This window comes from Hyla sarda, unplaced genomic scaffold, assembly GCF_029499605.1.
Source record: "Hyla sarda isolate aHylSar1 unplaced genomic scaffold, aHylSar1.hap1 scaffold_385, whole genome shotgun sequence".
In the NCBI taxonomy this organism is placed as follows: Eukaryota; Metazoa; Chordata; class Amphibia; order Anura; family Hylidae; genus Hyla; species Hyla sarda.
The window spans coordinates 113,241-130,767 of record NW_026610404.1 but is presented as its reverse complement, the minus strand read 5'-3'; the positions used below and the strand labels follow the sequence as shown (position 1 = coordinate 130,767).

General features: G+C 51.6%; 1 protein-coding gene across 1 annotated transcript in view; it reads right to left on the bottom strand.

Annotated features, from left to right (window-relative positions):
• Positions 1–15,517, bottom strand: part of LOC130332655 (receptor-type tyrosine-protein phosphatase O-like) — a gene marked incomplete at its 3' end in the record, with an annotated part of 168,328 nt that extends 152,811 nt beyond the window's left edge. The window contains 1 exon segment of the mRNA XM_056553817.1: positions 15,269–15,517. Within this exon segment, the coding sequence (XP_056409792.1) occupies positions 15,269–15,331 (63 nt within the window).
• Between the last annotated feature and the right edge of the window lie 2,010 nt (positions 15,518–17,527).

The window sequence follows — 17,527 nt, the reverse complement described above, 5'->3', positions numbered from 1 at the left end:
CTACGTAGTACATTTTTCGGTAAAAATGACACCTTATCTTTATTCTGTAGGTCCATACGATTAAAATGATACCCTACTTATATAGGTTTGATTTTGTCGGGGAAAAAATCATAACTACATGCAGGAAAATGTATACGTTTAAAATTGTCATCTTCTGACCCCTATAACTTTTTTATTTTTCCGTGTATGGGGCGGTATGAGGGCTCATTTTTTGCGCCATGATTTGAAGTTTTTAACGGTACCATTTTTGCATTGATAGGACTTATTATTTTTAAATTATATAAAAAGTGACCAAAAATGCACTATTTTGGACTTTGGAATTTTTTTGCGTGCACGCCATTGACCGAGCGGTTTAATTAATGATATATTTTTATAATTCGGACATTTCCGCACGCGGTGATACCATATATGTTTATTTTTATTTACACTGTGTTCTTTTTTTATTGGAAAAGGGGGGTGATTCAAACTTTTAATAGGGAGGAGTTAAATGATATTCATTCACTTTTTTTTTGCAGTGTTATAGGTCCCATAGGGACCTATAACACTGCACACACTGATCTTCATCATTGATCACTGGTTTCTCATAAGAAACCAGTGATCAACGATTCTGCCGCATGACTGCTCAGGCCTGGATCTCAGGCACTGAGCAGTCATTCGGCGATCGGACAGCGAGGAGGCAGGTAGGGGCCCTCCCGCTGTCCTGTCAGCTGTTCGGGATGCCGCGATTAGCCGCGGCTATCCCGAACAGCCCGACTGAGCTAGCCGGCAACTTTCACTTTTAGCCGCGCGCGGCTAAAGGGTTAATAGCGCTCGGCGCCGCGATCGGCGCTGCGCGCTATTAGAGGCGGGTCCCGGCTTCACTATGACGCCGGGCCCGCCATGATATGACGCGGGGTTACTGTGTAACCCCGCGTTATATCAGAAGAGCAGGACCAAGGACGTACCGGTACGTCCTTGGTCCTTAAGGGGTTCAAATAACGCTCTGCCTCCCAGCCAGAGATCCACAGGTGAAAGAAGGGCAAGGAAAAGCAGCGCGGAGATGTGGCCGGAGAGAGGGCCCAAAGAGCCCAGCCACACGCACCGCCCCCGCACGGCCGCAAGGCCCGCGAAGCACGCCCAGCACGGCAAGGAGCCGAGGACGGCCAGAGAGGATCCGCGCGCGGCCCAGAAACCGGCGAGCGCCAGACCCAAAAAGAGCAAGCCAGAACCGAAGAAAAGGACAACCGCAAAGTCGGAGGCGAAGAGAGCAGAGACACCGGAGGGGAGCAGCCCCCCCCCCCCCCCCCCCCCCCAAGGAGGGAAAAAAAAATAAATAAATACACAAACATGTGTATATGCATACACACACACATATATATATATATATATATATATATACATACACACACACACACACACACATATATACACACATATGACACCGCTTTTTTACTGGCCCGACTGCCATTATACACTATATAATATAAAACAATATAAATACAAAACACAATATATACAAAACACAATATATACAAAAATATTATAAATACACTACAGAAAACAACAGAAAAAACCTACGCTAAAACTGTCCCCTCACCCACACCACCCCTCCTGTACAAGGGTCCATACCGTCCATACTGTTCTCAAAGTCCAGTCCTTAACTGACCCATGTCAGGACCCCAAAACACCACTCAAAAAAAAAAACACCACCCACAAATACACCCTCCCCACCTAACACTCCTCCCAACCGACTTATATACAAACTTATACACTCTTAACCACAACCCCTTTTAGGCCCAAGTTTGGTTGCCTGTAAGCCCTTCATACCATGTCAACTGAAAACAAAAAGCTAATGTGCACATGCATCAGCCCACCACCAGGGAGATGGATGGCAGACCTGATACATAAATCATTTTATACTCTTTCCCTAACTCTCCCTACAATTCTCCCTAATTCTATCCCTACAATAAATCTGACCCTGCCCTCATCCTATCTCTACCCCTAAAACACTGCCCCTAACCAAAAATAAAAGGTACTCTACCCAAAAGGTTTAGTACCTAGGGCACATGAAATGAGAAACCTCTCCACAGGAGAGAAGCCCTACTGGTACCAAGACTGCCATACTCCAAAGACCTGATCTTCCCGAGGTCACCGGTGATGTTCCTACAGACCTCCACCTCGGATAGGATTTTCTGTTGGGTCGACACTAAGCACCGTGCGTTCCACGTGTAGTACCTAACCACTAAACTGACTAAGAATAAAGTGCCCCGATCTCGGCCACCCAGGTCCCTGAATGCCCATAAGCCCACTCCGGATAGGCAAGGCCGGCAAGTTGACTCCAGCCGATAGAAGCGCCCACCCTGTTGTAGACCCCTATGTTAAAGGGACAATGAAGCAGGAAGTGGTCCATGTTTCCAGCGTGTCCCTGCACTCTTCTCGGGGACATTCCCGGTCATCAGAGTTCCTGTACTTCATGTTGTTCTTTACACATAGCTTCCCCTGAAAGCATCGCCAGGCCAAGTCCCAAAACTTCTGGGGGATCCTTTTCATGTTTAAAAGATACAACCCCACCCTCAGATCCCAACCTGGGCAGTCCCTGAGCGCCAGAGGCTTCTGGAAGTGGGTCAACAGAACCCGTTTGTCAAGGAACTGCCTTGACTGGGTCCTGATCTCCCACACTCCCAGACCCCACCGACATATCGCCTTCAGAGTCGGGGTAGCGTAAGCCGGAAGATATCCATGGGGCGTACGGAGGTCCTTCCCTTGCCCTCCTGTCTCCCATTCCTGGAAGAAAGGCCGAAACCACTCCCTGCAGGAGAGTACCCACGGAGGAGCCCTCTCCTTCCAGAGGTTTGCAATGTTGGCTTTCAAGAAGGTGTTCGTTAAGAACACCACAGGGTTTACCATAGATAAACCCCCTAGTCTCCTCGTACGGTATGTAACCTCCCCCTTGACTAGGTTCAATCTGCTCCCCCATAACAGTTGGAAAAACAGGCTGTAGACCCTAGTGTAGTAAGCCTCTGGTAAGATACATACACTGCCCAGATAGATAAACAAGGGGAGCAGGTACGATTTGATCAGGTGTACCCTTTCCCTGAGGGTCATAGACCAACCCTTCCACTGGTTCACCTTCTGAGTGGCATCCTGGAGCTTACCGTCCCAGTTTTTGGTGGGATACTCATCCTGGCCGAATGTGATGCCCAGAATTTTTGCTGACTCTTGGAGCCCTGGAAGGGTGTCCGGGAGATCAAACGTGGGATCTCCCCCTCCCAGCCAGAGACTTTCACACTTATCCCGGTTGATCTTGGACCCGGATGCCTCCGAGTAGCAGTCCACCTCTGACATCACCACATCGACCTCCTCCCGTGAGGAGACGAAAATAGTGACATCATCAGCGTACGCCACCACTCTGGGCAACATCCGGCTCCGCCAGAGTCATCCCGACTCCCGCCAACGGCCCACAATCTACCCTCCGGACGAAGGGATCGATTGCGAACACGTATAACAGCGGGCTCAAAGGACAACCCTGACGGACTCCGGACCCCACCTCAAAAGAGCGGCCAGACCAACCGTTCACCAGCGGGAAACTCTCTGCCCCTGCATATAAGGTGACAAGCCAATTCACAAAAGTACTCGGTAAGCCATATCTCAGGAGGACGGACCAGAGGTACTCGTGGTTCACCCGATCAAATGAATTGGCTTGATCCAAGGACAGCATGTACCCCTTACAGAGACCCGCACTACTCCGCTCCACTGCCTCCCTGACACTAAGGACAGCACTTAAGGTGCTTCGGCCTGGAACAGAGCAGTGCTGGGCCCCCGAAAGGAACCGGGGTGCAAACTTCAACCGATTAAACAGTATCTTAGCCAGAAGCTTCCTGTCCATATTGAGAAGAGCTATGGGCCTCCAATTCTCAATCCGGCTAGGATCTTTACCCTTTGACAGAAGAATCAGGGCTGACCTCCTCATTGACTTTGGTAGAGTGCCCGAGGAGAGACACTTATTGAATACCTCAGTCAAGAGGGGAGCTAAAGACTCCTTAAAGGTCCTGTACCACTCGGATGTTAAGCCATCCGGACCTGGCGACTTCTTGGGGGCGAGCCCCTCGATCGCCAGTCTCACTTCCTCTTCCCTGATTTCTTCTGCCAAAACATCAAGAGAGGGGTCTACCCCTGGCTCAGGAATAGTTTCAGCCAGGAAAGCAGACATCCCATCTCGATCTAGATCCTTCCTCCCCAAGAGGTGCGAGTAGAAGGATCTGACGACCTCCAGGATCCCCGATCTGGACCGATTCAGAGATCCCGTACTATCAATCAGTCCTGAGACCACTTTACTACTCACTGACATCTTACAGTTCTTGTTAGGGTCGGGCGAGCGGTACCTCCCTTAATCCCTCTCAAAAACCAAAGATGCGTGTCTATCGTACTGACACCTCATTAGCAAGGACTTCACTCTGGAGATATCCTCCCGGCTACCTCCAGTCGAGACAAGGAGCTCGAGTTTCCTCCTCAGACCTTGATACAGGCGGTACCTATTCAGGGACCTGAGGCTCGAGAGCTGGCGGAAGAACCCCGCAACCCGCTTCTTGAGTATCTCCCACCACTCTGACTTACTACTACAAAGGTCCAGTAAAGGTACCTGACTCTGAAGAAAATCCTCAAAGGACTGTCTTATCTCCGCTTCCTCCAGGAGGGACGAATTCAGCTTCCAATAACCTTTATCCATCCGGGAGGTCTCTGAAACATTCAAGGAAAACAAAATCATACAGTGATCGGAGAATTCCACCTCAACCACGGACACTGCGGAAGAGACGGCTTCCTCCTTTAAATAAAACCTGTCTATCCTAGACCTGCAGCTACCTCGATGATAGGTGAAACCCACATGGCCTGAGGGGCTCCGGATGTGGGCGTCCTCTAGGCGAGCTTCCCTAATTATATTATTGAGGGCCACGTTATCGTAAGCCAGCGGACCATTGGAACCTCTCCTATCTTGGGACCTCGTGACATTATTGAAGTCCCCTCCAAAAATCACTTGCCGGCTAGTAAAAAGGAAGGGCTTAATCCTCATAAAGAGATCTTTGCGGCCCCACTTGGTTTGTGGGGCGTAGATGTTAATGAGCCGGAGCTCTTGCCCCTTGATGAGGACATCTAAGATCAGGCACCTCCCCATTTCTAACTCAATCCATCGGCATTCAACCGGAGCGGTAAAAAGGACCGCCACCCCACTATACGGCTCAGCCGCAAGAGACCAGTGGGAGGGCCCGCGCCTCCACTCTCTTCTGGCTTTAACCAGAGAGGCTAGATCTGACAACCTGATCTCATGTAAAAGGAAAATGTCAGCTTCAACACGGACGAGAAAATCAAAGGCTGCGAATCTAGCCGTATCCGACTTTATGCTGGCACAGTTAATGGATTCCAGCGTCAATGGGGTGAGTGCCGCCATCATGGGTGATTGAGTTAGACGGCCTCACCTTTATTTTTTCTTCTTCTTCGTCCCCTCATCCCCAGAAGAAAGGGCAGGACCACTTTTACCCCTTTTTTTGGATTCGCTCTGATCCATATGGTCCCCGTCTCCGTCCGACCCCGGTCTAGCCCTGCCCTCCGAGGAAGGTGCCTCAACAGGACAGGGCCCAGTTCCCCCCAGAGGCTCTTTCTCCCTAGGCACCTCGCCCTCACCTTCCCCCTCCAAGGAGGGGGAGGAGATGTTATCAAGGACGAGGTATCGGTTTGACAGGTCAACCAGAGAGGGGGCAGTCAGGCTTCCGTTTTGGACCCGGCCCGCAGTATGAGGGAGAGAGGGCTTGGACCTCTTCTTTCTCCCTTTCCTTTTGCCCTTGTCTTTCTTTTTGGCCTTCTCTACACTCTCCTCATCCACACTTTCATAGTGGGAGGAATCAGAAGAGTCGACCATATTTCCTTCCTCTTCGCCCAGTCTCCTGATCTCCTCTTCCACCACGTCCTCCTCCAGGGCTTCAGTAATTTCAGGGCCAGCTTCAGGAGCAGGGGCCGGAGCTACCCCCGTCACTTGGGCACTCTCCAGCTCCCTACTCCTCCTCCGATTTTCCTCCCACCTTAGTTTGGCGGGGCCCTTCCTCCGCCACTAGCCCTGGTGCGCCCCCATCCCTGCTCGTACCCTCTCCAGCCGAGGCAACTTCACAGCTCTCCCCAGCCGGAGCGGCCGCCGCACGGGCGAAGGCGCTAGGACAACGGCTGAAAAGGTGCCCGAGGACACCACACAGATGGCAGCGGATCTGCCTACAGGATGCGGCCAGATGACCCACCCCACCACACAAAGCACAGACCTGTACAGTACTGGCTGCGCTAAAATGGGTGGGGCTACCGCACCTGTGACAGACCTTAGGCTGCCCCTGGTAGAAGATCTGGATCCTGTCACGTCCAAGGAAGGCGGCTGACGGAATGTGGGCAACCGTACTCCCTGAACGCCTGAGTTTGACGGAAAACGTCCAGGCCCCGGACCAGATCCCGTGCTCATCAAAGTTTTTCTTGGGCATGTCCGTCACATCCCCATACCGACCGAGCCAGGTCATGATGTCGTAACAAGAAAGTGACTCGTTACGGGTAAAAACGGTCACTTTCTTAACTGAGTTCTGACGGGCTCGTTCTACGCCACCTCGTAGTTTGACCAGAAGAGTTCGAGACCCTCTGGCCGAACGAAACTGACGTCAAACTCAGACGTACCGTAGGGGTGGATCAGGCAAAGATGTCACTCGCCCTGAATTCCATCTGGAGGAGGAGCTCAACCACTTTAGCGCGAGGTGGGCACGCATCCTCACCCCTCCAAATCAGACGGACCACATTCCTGCGGTTATTGTCCTGCCCGGTTGTCGGGAGGGACCAGACCACCTCCCCATTCCGCTCTCGGAAAGCCCCCAAACCGTGCTTCTCTATCCAGAAAGACAGGTCGACCTCACCCCTTCCCTCTACCTGGATTGACCTGTCTCGCCTACACAGAGCCTCCAGGAGGCGCTGTTGCAAGTAACCCCCGGGGACGGACGGAGACGGGGACCCCCCTGGACCCTAGGAGCAGTCACTGCCGGGGGGCAGCCGGGCCAGACCCAGACCCAGAACCACCATTCACACCACCACTCACATCATCCTTTTTTCCATTCATACCACTACTCCCACCAACATTCACTCCACTGACACTCATCTCATCCACAATACTACTACACTCAGCATTCTCACTCATACCCTGCCTAGCTGATTCTGGGCTGGCTGGGAATTGTAGTACCGCTGGCTTAGCTACATTCTTTTTTTCTGGCTTGGCTGCTGCTGACGATGGCTCTTCCTCCTGACTGGGCAATGATGCCTCCTGAGTCTGGGGCTGCCCCCCCGAGCGCACCCCAGCTCCTCCCACGGCACCATTGCCGGACACTGATCCCAGCACCGGGACACTCCCCCCCTCACAGGTGAGTGCCCTGCAGTGCCCGCAGAACAAACTGTACTCGGGGGACCACCCCCCGAGTACACGGACTCAACGCTCTCTGGCGCCCGGACACTCCCCCCCCCTCCTCACAGGGGAGTGCCCCGCGGCGCCAGTAGTGCCCACAGTACTCGGGGAACCGCCCCACGAGCACACGGCAGCGTAACTTGCCTCTGGCACTTGGACACGCCCCCTGCCACCCTGGGACGGTCCTGCAGTGCCAGAGCTGCCCGGCATGAGACCATCCTGCCCTTCCCTACCGACAGGATGGGTGGGCTTCACAACTATTGCGCCCTTAGCCTTTCCTGATGCCATACTGTACTCCCCATGCTGGCCCCGCTCCACCACAGGAACTGGGTCTGGCAGTTTGGGGGAGCCCGCAGCCTGAACCAGCTTTGCAGCTGGCCCAGACTGCTGGAAAGGGACAAACACATATTGTACCGTCTCCTTTGTCTTGCGTTTCTTAGACCTCTGCTGGACCACCACATCCTCACATTCCTCGTCCCCAAAGGTGAAATTCTGGAGGTGGGCTGGGGACTCCTGCATCACAATTGCCCTCAGCAGACCCCCAGCCTCACCCTCCACGTCATCCTCCTCACTCTCGCTGGGCGGTAGTGCCACCTGTCCAGCCTCAATGTAGCTGTCCTGGGTTTCACATGGAGTAACTTTCACACTTTCCTCAATCTTCTCTTCCTCCTTTACCTCTTCACCACCATCCTCACAATCTTCGCCGCCACTACTCTCCCCATCATCCACCTCCACCTTACCTGGGGATTTCATGGCAGCAAACTGATCGCTGTTGATCAGCTTCTCCTCAAAGAGACCACTCCCCTCCAGTATCTCCGCTCTCCTCGCCTCCAGCTTCACAATCTCGCCCTTCAGCGATGCTATCCTCTTCTTCAGTTCTGGCTTGCTCTTTCTGGATGCGGCGCTCATCAGACTCTGGGCCGCACGCAGATCCTCTCTGGCCATCCTCAGTTCCTTGCCGCGCTGCTCGTACTCCGCAAACCTTGCGGCCATGCGGGAGCAGTACGTGGAACTGGACTCGCCGGGCCCACTCTCCGACCACATCTCCACACTGCTTTTCCGTGCCCTTCTTCCACCAGTGGATCTCTGGCTGGCACCCGTAGCCTGGGAAGCAGAGCTTGCATTGCTGCAGACTCTGCCCGATCTTCTCCTGGCCGGAACAATGGCTGTCGAAGTTTTCACTCAACTTCCCGCCAGCCTGGAATGGGGAGTGGAGCCACGAGGCTCCATTGCAGGAGCTTCTTCCCCAGGAATCTGCCACAAACCTGGGGAAGGCTTGTTGGAAATGTCTGCTCTGCTGGAAGTCTCAGGAGACACACCCGCACACACCCTGCTGGGAGCCGTAATCACTGTCTATGTAGAGGACAGGAGCTTCTTCAGGGTCCTGTACAGTACACAGTGTCCTAAAAAAATAAATAAAAAGGAACATTGAGCTGTCCTCACCTGGTGTCCAAAGGAGCAGCTAACCCTGGCAAAGGTACAGAGTACAGAACATGTAATACCTCCCTGTACTGTAGGGGGCACTACTAGACACCAGTCAGTATATACACTTCAGTAACACAGGTAAAAGGTATAGAACGTGTAATACCCTCCTGTACTGTATGGGGCGCTACCAGACACCAGTCAGTACATACACTTCAGTAATACAGGTAAAGAACATTTAATACCTCCCTGTACTGTAGGGGGCGCTACCAGACACCAGTCAGTACATACACTTCAGTAATACAGGTAAAGAGTACAGAACATGTAATACCTCCCTGTACTGTAGGGGGCGCTACCAGACAGGAATTCAGTGCATACACTTCAGTAATACAGGTAAAGAACATTAATACCTCCCTGTACTGTAGAGGGCACTACCAGACACCAGTCAGTATATACACTTCAGTAATACAGGTAAAGAGTACAGAACATGTAATACCTCCCTGTACTGTAGGGGGCGCTACCATACAGGAATTCAGTGCATACACTTCAGTAATACAGGTAAAGAACATTAATACCTCCCTGTACTGTAGAGGGCACTACCAGACACCAGTCAGTATATACACTTCAGTAATACAGGTAAAGAGTACAGAACATGTAATACCTCCCTGTACTGTAGGAAGCGCTACCAGACACCAGTCAGTGCATACACTTCAGTAATACAGGTAAAGAGTACAGAACATGTAATACCTCTCTGTACTGTAGGAAGCGCTACCAGACACCAGTCAGTGCATACACTTCAGTAATACAGGTAAAGAGTACAGAACATGTAATACCTCTCTGTACTGTAGGAAGCGCTACCAGACACCAGTCAGTGCATACACTTCAGTAATACAGAACGTGTAATACCTCCCTACACTGTAGGGGGCACTACCAGACAGGAATTCAGTGCTGTCAGGGTCCAGGCTGGTAGCGGAGGCTGGTGGTGGATCCGCTGTGCCAGAGAGGTGATGACGTGGGCCGTACCAGGGGAACGGAGTCTAAGGAGTTACTGGTTTTCACCAGAGCCCACCGCAAAGCAGGATGGACTTGCTGCGGCAAGTAACCCCCAGGTCGTTCCACCCAGTAGCAACTCAACCTCTCTGGCTGCTGAGATAAGGCAAGGTACAAGAGGATCAGGCAAAGGCGTAGTCAGACGTAGCAAATGGTCAGGGCAGGCGGCTCAGGTTCACAGGCGGAAGTCAGTAGTAACGGGAACGGCAACAGGCAGGGAACACAGGAACAAGGCATGCTTTCTCTCAGGCACAAAGGCAACAAAGATCCGACAGGAGGCTGTGGGAGGAGACGGTACTTATAGGCAGTGTACAGGTGAGGCCTAATTAAGTCCAAACAGCACTCCCTCTCACAAAGCTTAACCCTTAATAAACCACTTTGGACCAGGCACCAATCACCTGTGCACTGGTCCTTTAGATCTAAGAGTCCCGTTGCACGCGCGCCCTAGAGAGCGGGGATGCACACGCTGTGACGCCGGAGCGCTGCCTGGGGACACGCTGTGAGCGCTCCGAGGCCAGCAGGGGGCCTGGAGCGCTCAGTGTAACAAGTGCATACACTTCAGTAATACAGGTAAAGAATACAGAACATGTAATACCTCCCTGGACTGTAGGAAGCGCTACCAGACAAGAATTCAGTGCATACACTTCAGTAAAACAGGGGTTTCACCAGTGAATGCCCATTATGATCAGTCGGTTCTTCCAGTCATTGACAGGTATCACAGATCTGGACTGTCTGTACATTGTATGTGGTGTCTGGTTTATAGTTATAATGGGCCAGAAAAGACCATTCTATGTTATAACTATTGTATGCTGAGGCCATTGTAAGTTAAGGGATCACTGTACAGTGATCCCCCCGACCTATGATCATTTCAACATACGATGGCCTCTCAGAGGCATTCGTATGCTGAAGGCAGCATTAACATGCAATGCTTTTATATGTCGAGGCAATCGCATAAACTGCTATCCGGCAGCTCAGACTGCTTCAGTTGCCGCCGGATAGCCGTTTAATGTGCCCTGTGTGCTCTGGGGAGTGTCACTAACCTGTCCCCGATGTTCCGGACCGTCCTCTTCATGGTCATCGCTCTCCGTCGTCATTACGTCGCCACGCACGCCGTCATCCAATAGGAGCAGAGTGTGCAGCGACGTGATGACTGCGATGGTGAGCGACAATCCAGGGCAGTGGTGACAGTCCGGAGCAGCGGGAAACCCTGGGGACGTGATGGCTGCGATGGAGAGCGACAATCCAGGGCAGTGGTTACAGTCCGGAGCAGCGGGGACACCCCGGGGACATGATGACTGCGATGGAGAGCGAAAATCCAGGGCAGTGGTGACAGTCCGGAGCGGTGGGGACACCCTGAGGACGTGATGACTGTGATGGAGAGCGACAATCCAGGGCAGTGGTGACAGTCCGGAGATACGGGGACACCCTGGGAATGTGATGACTGCGATGGAGAGCGACAATCCAGGGCAGTGGTGACAGTCCGGAGTGGCGGGGACACCCCGTTGACGTGATGACTGCGATGGAGAGCAACAAACCAGGGCAGTGGTGACGGTCTGGAGCGGCGGGGATGTGATGACTGCGATGGAGAGCGACAATCCAGGGCAGCGGTGACGGTCCGGAGCGGCGGGGACACCCCCGGGACGTGATGACTGAGATGGAGAGCGACAATCCAGGGCAGTGATTACAGTCCGGAGCAGCGGGGAACCCTGGGGACGTGATGGCTGCGATGGAGAGCGACAATCCAGGGCAGTGGTTACAGTCCGGAGCAGCGGGGACACCCCGGGGACGTGATGACTGCGATGGAGAGCGACAATCCAGGGCAGTGGTGACAGTCCGGAGCGGCGGGACACCCCGGGGACATGATGACTGCGATGGAGAGCGAAAAACCAGGGCAGTGGTGACAGTTCGGAGCGGTGGGGACACCCTGAGGACGTGATGACTGTGATGGAGAGCGACAATCCAGGGCAGTGGTGACAGTCCGGAGTGGCGGGGACACCCCGTTGACGTGATGACTGCGATGGAGAGCAACAAACCAGGGCAGTGGTGACGGTCTGGAGCGGCGGGGATGTGATGACTGCGATGGAGAGCGACAATCCAGGGCAGCGGTGACGGTCCGGAGCGGCGGGGACACCCCCGGGACGTGATGACTGAGATGGAGAGCGACAATCCAGGGCAGTGATTACAGTCCGGAGCAGCGGGGAACCCCGCGGGAAACATGATGACTGCGATGGAGAGCGACAATCCAGGGCAGTGGTGACGGTCCGGAGCGACGGGGACACCCCGGGGACGTGATGATTGCGATGGAGAGCGACAATCCAGGGCAGTAGGGACAGTCCGGAGCGGTGGGGACACCCTGAGGACGCGATGACTGCGATGGAGAACGACAATCCAGGGCAGCGGTGACGGTTCGGAGCGGCGGGGACACCCTGGGGACGTGATGACTGCGATGGAGAGCGACAATCCAGGGCAGTGGTGACAGTCCGGAGCAGCGGGGACACCCCGGGGACGTGATGACTGCGATGGAGAGCGACAATCCAGGGCAGTGGTGACAGTCCGGAGTGGCGGGGACACCCCGGTGACGTGATGAATGCGATGGAGAGCGACAATCCAGGGCAGTGGTGACGGTCTGGAGCAGCGGGGACATGATGACTGCGATGGAGAGCGACAATCCAGGGCAGCGGTGACAGTCCGGAGCGGCGGGGACACCCCGGGGACGTGATGATTGCGATGGTGAGCGACAATTCAGGGCAGTGGTGACAGTCCGGAGTGACGGGACACCCTGGGGACGTGATGACTGCGATGGAGAGCGACAATCCAGGGCAGTGGTGACAGTCCAAAGCGGCAGAGAAACGTGAGTAACTTTCTATATTATTATTGCACGGATCCCTCAACATACGATGCATTCAAGTAATGATGGTTCATTTGGAATGAATTACCATCATATGTTGAGGGATCACTGTACTTTGTGTCTTATAACAAACCCCTATCAGTAATTTCTTGTTCTTACCACCTCCCATTATTTCCACTCACAGAGATTCCACATGATCTCTCCTCACACATGTCCTCTCTCAAAATTGGCCTAAGACAGGATTTTACATATAAGCGGCACCCCCAACCCCCCTTCATTACCTGTATGGTCATTCCTGAACAGACTGTACCCCTGTATATTAACCGCCCAGTCATAGCTCACATCCAGCCATGTCTCCCTTATTCCCACCATCATTAATAGTTCCAGTTCCTCCATCTTATTATTGAGGCTGTTGGCATTAGTATACATGCACCTCATGTGCTTATTTATATTCCCTTTCCTCTTATCACTTAGGAATGATCTACACCCCCCCCCCCCCCCCCCCAGGTTTTATTACCTATCCCCAGCTATCCTCCCTCTATCTAAACGGTCTTCTCCTCTATATTGCAGTTTTCCAATGTAATTGGCTCTATAGATTTATCAGATCGGCCCCAGACAGATGTTCCTGTCACCTCCTCGGCCAATGCAGATTGCAGACTGATCGGTGAGGTCACTTCTCCCCATCATCCAGGATTCTTCTTTCGCCCCTGTATCCTTCTCTTCAGGTTCTCTATGTTAGTCCCATTTCATTCAGAAATTTCTTACAACATTGGCCCAGATTTACTATAACTTGACAGTGTAGGCTTTGAGCAGAGAGTGTGAAGATGCCAGATTTATTACTGGTCTCAGTTTAGGCCAACTATGTTGACTTAGGGGGCGCCACAATCTTGCACAAGGCCACACCTTTTTCCCGCCATGCCAGAAAAGTGTTGCAAGTCATATAAAAGCAGTTTCTTGTCACCAATTATACAATAATTCTGGCAATTTGCAGTAGTACACCTGCCCCATTGTCACTATTCTCATTTGTTGTATTGGACATTTTCTATTGCTGTGAGTTTTCTATCTTGATGCTGTGACGTCTTCCTCGCTCTCCCTGTATGTTCCATAACCTTCCTATTTTCTTTGAACTTTCCCCCATATTTTACACACAGCTGAAGGGGAACAACCAACATCTTCTGCTACACTCTGGGTTGGAGGAGCTGTTTTCTTCTTCCCAATAGTACAATTGTCGTCCTTGGGGCCATGTTTTCTATCTTGGAGCCCAGGAAACAGCTTGATAAGGTCTAGAACTCCTTCCATTAGGCTTGCAGACATTTTTTAGATACATCTAAGGATTTGCTTTAAATGAAATAGTGATTCCGGAAAAGTTGCCTTTTTCTTGATGTGGAGAAACACCAGTCAAAAATAAAATGATTTCCTCTGCGTCGCGAGTGTCCTGGAGCAGAAGTTTCTGCCATTACATACAGGGCCATATTTCCTAGTACACGGCCTGTGCCTAGGGCAGCAGTGTTAGCGGGCAGCACTTCAGTGGTTAAAATAAAAGTGTGGAATCATCCCAATGGGGGGGTATTCAGTCCAATCACCAAAATGACTATGAGTACAGACAGGTTTCTGCCATAGCTGGGATTTGTGGATTCCTACGAAGTAATATTTTCCTCTTAATGCAGAGAATCTTTGCTAAAAGTGCAAGACGTCAGTATAAATGTCCATACAATACAGAAGCACGCTGCCGTCTGTCTGATTCTATGTGGATATTATGTCCCTGCCCTATTATACACCCATTGTCTGATCATCTGTCACCCCCCCCCCCCCCCCCCCCCCAAATAGTGCAATACATGGTGGGGAATGGAAGTTCCCAAATAACAAAAAAAACTTAGATCTTTACGATATCACAAGCTCTTGATCGAAATACTTAGAAAGGAGAATACAAATGGGGATACCAGAGCCCAATAACAGTGGGGGAAACATGCAGAGAGTATACAGGGGTAACACATGTAAGAGAGAAGAAACATTCAGGGGGAATATACAAGCAGGGCACACACGAGGGGGGTAACACGCGGGGCGCACACGAGGGGGGGGGTAACATGCAGGGCGCACTCAAGGGGGGTAACACGCAGGGCGCACACACGAGGGGGGGTAACACGCAGGGCACACACGAGGGGGGGTAACACGCAGGGCGCACACACGAGGGGGGTAACACGCAGGGCACACACGAGGGGGGGTAACACGCAGGGCGCACACACGAGGGGGGGTAACACGCAGGGCACACACGAGGGGGGGTAACACGCAGGGCGCACACACACGAGGGGGGGTAACACGCAGGGCGCACACACGAGGGGGGGTAACACGCAGGGCGCACACAGGCTCATTGTCTGGACCCTTATCAAATCAATAGAAAAAGCAAGATGACAAAACACATGAACCCATCACTGAGCACAGACCATCATGGTCCAATGCCCCCCCCCCCCCCCCCCATTGGATGATGGGAGTTGTCCTACCTGGAGCAGGAGCAGCAGAGCCAGCAGCAATGGAAGCATTGAGGCTCGGGCCCTTCTCTCCATTCAGGGGGCTGGCAGCGGCAGAGACAATAGATGGCTGCCCAGATGTGTGCGGCTGTCAGTCACATGGGGGCAGCGGGGGCTGCAGGGATTACCCGAGTCTGAGATAAAGCTACAGAAAAGCCTCATCCAGGAGCAGGAGGTGAATGTGCTGAAGAGTCTCCTCCTCCCCCCAGCATCAGTGTGAGAGACCCCCCCACCATGACGTCATCCCTAACAGGTCTACAACCAACCACTGCACATCGTACACCAGACTACAGCTCCCATCATATCTGACTGTATACCATACTACACCTCCCATCATATCTGACTGTATACCAGACTACACCTCCCATTATATCTGACTGTATACCATACTACACCTCCCATCATATCTGACTGTATACCAGACTACACCTCCCATCATATCTGACTGTATACCACACTACACCTCCCATCATATCTGACTGTATACCATACTACACCTCCCATCATATCTGACTGTATACCATACTACACTTCCCATCATATCTGACTGTATACCATACTACACCTCCCATCATATCTGACTGTACAGCACACTACACCTCCCATCATATCTGACTGTATACCATACTACACTTCCCATCATATCTGACTGTATACCAGACTACACCTCCCACCATATCTGACTGTATACCATACTACACCTCCCATTATATCTGACTGTATACCAGACTACACCTCCCATCATTCTGACTGTATACCAGACTACACCTCCCATCATATCTGACTGTATACCATACTACACCTCCCATCATATCTGACTGTATACCAGACTACACCTCCCATCATATCTGACTGTATACCATACTACACCTCCCATCATATCTGACCATACACCAGACTACACCTCCCATCATACATGACTGTATACCATACTACACCTCCCATCATATCTGACCATACACCAGACTACACCTCCCATCATATCTGACTGTACACCAGACTACACCTCCCATCATATATGACTGTATACCAGACTACACCTCCCATCATATCTGACTGTACACCAGACTACACCTCCCATCATATCTGACTGTATACCATACTACACCTCCCATCATATCTGACTGTATACCAGACTACACCTCCCATCATATCTGACTGTATACCAGACTACACCTCCCATCATATCTGACTGTACACAAGACTACACCTCCCATCATATCTGACTGTATACCATACTACACCTCCCATCATATCTGACTGTACACCAGACTACACCTCCCATCATATCTGACTGTATACCATACTACACCTCCCATCATATCTGACTGTATACCAGACTACACCTCCCATCATATCTGACTGTATACCATACTACACCTCCCATCATATCTGACTGTATACCAGACTACACCTCCCATCATATCTAACTGTATACCATACTACACCTCCCATCATATCTGACTGTACACCAGACTACACCTCCCATCATATCTGACTGTATACCATACTACACCTCCCATCATATCTAACTGTATACCAGACTACACCTCCCATCATATCTGACTGTATACCATACTACACCTCCCATCATATCTGACTGTATACCAGACTACACCTCCCATCATATCTGACTGTATACCATACTACACCTCCCATCATATCTGACTGTATACCATACTACACCTCCCATCATATCTGACTGTATACCAGACTACACCTCCCATCATATCTGACTGTATACCATACTACACCTCCCATCATATCTGACTGTATACCATACTACACCTCCCATTATATCTGACTGTACACCAGACTACACCTCCCATCATATCTGACTGTATACCAGACTACACCTCCCATCATATCTGACTGTACACCAGACTACACCTCCCATCATATCTGACTGTATACCATACTACACCTCCCATCATATCTGACTGTATACCAGACTACACCTCCCATCATATCTGACTGTATACCAGACTACACTTCCCATCATATCTGACTGTATACCAGACACTACACCTCACATCATATCTGACTGTATACCATACTACACCTCACATCATATCTGACTGTATACCAGACTACACTTCCCATCATATCTGACCGTTCACCAGACTACACCTCCCATCATATCTGACTGTATACCAGACTACACTTCCCGTCATATCTGACTGTATACCACACTACACCTCCCATCATATCTGACCATACACCAGACTACAC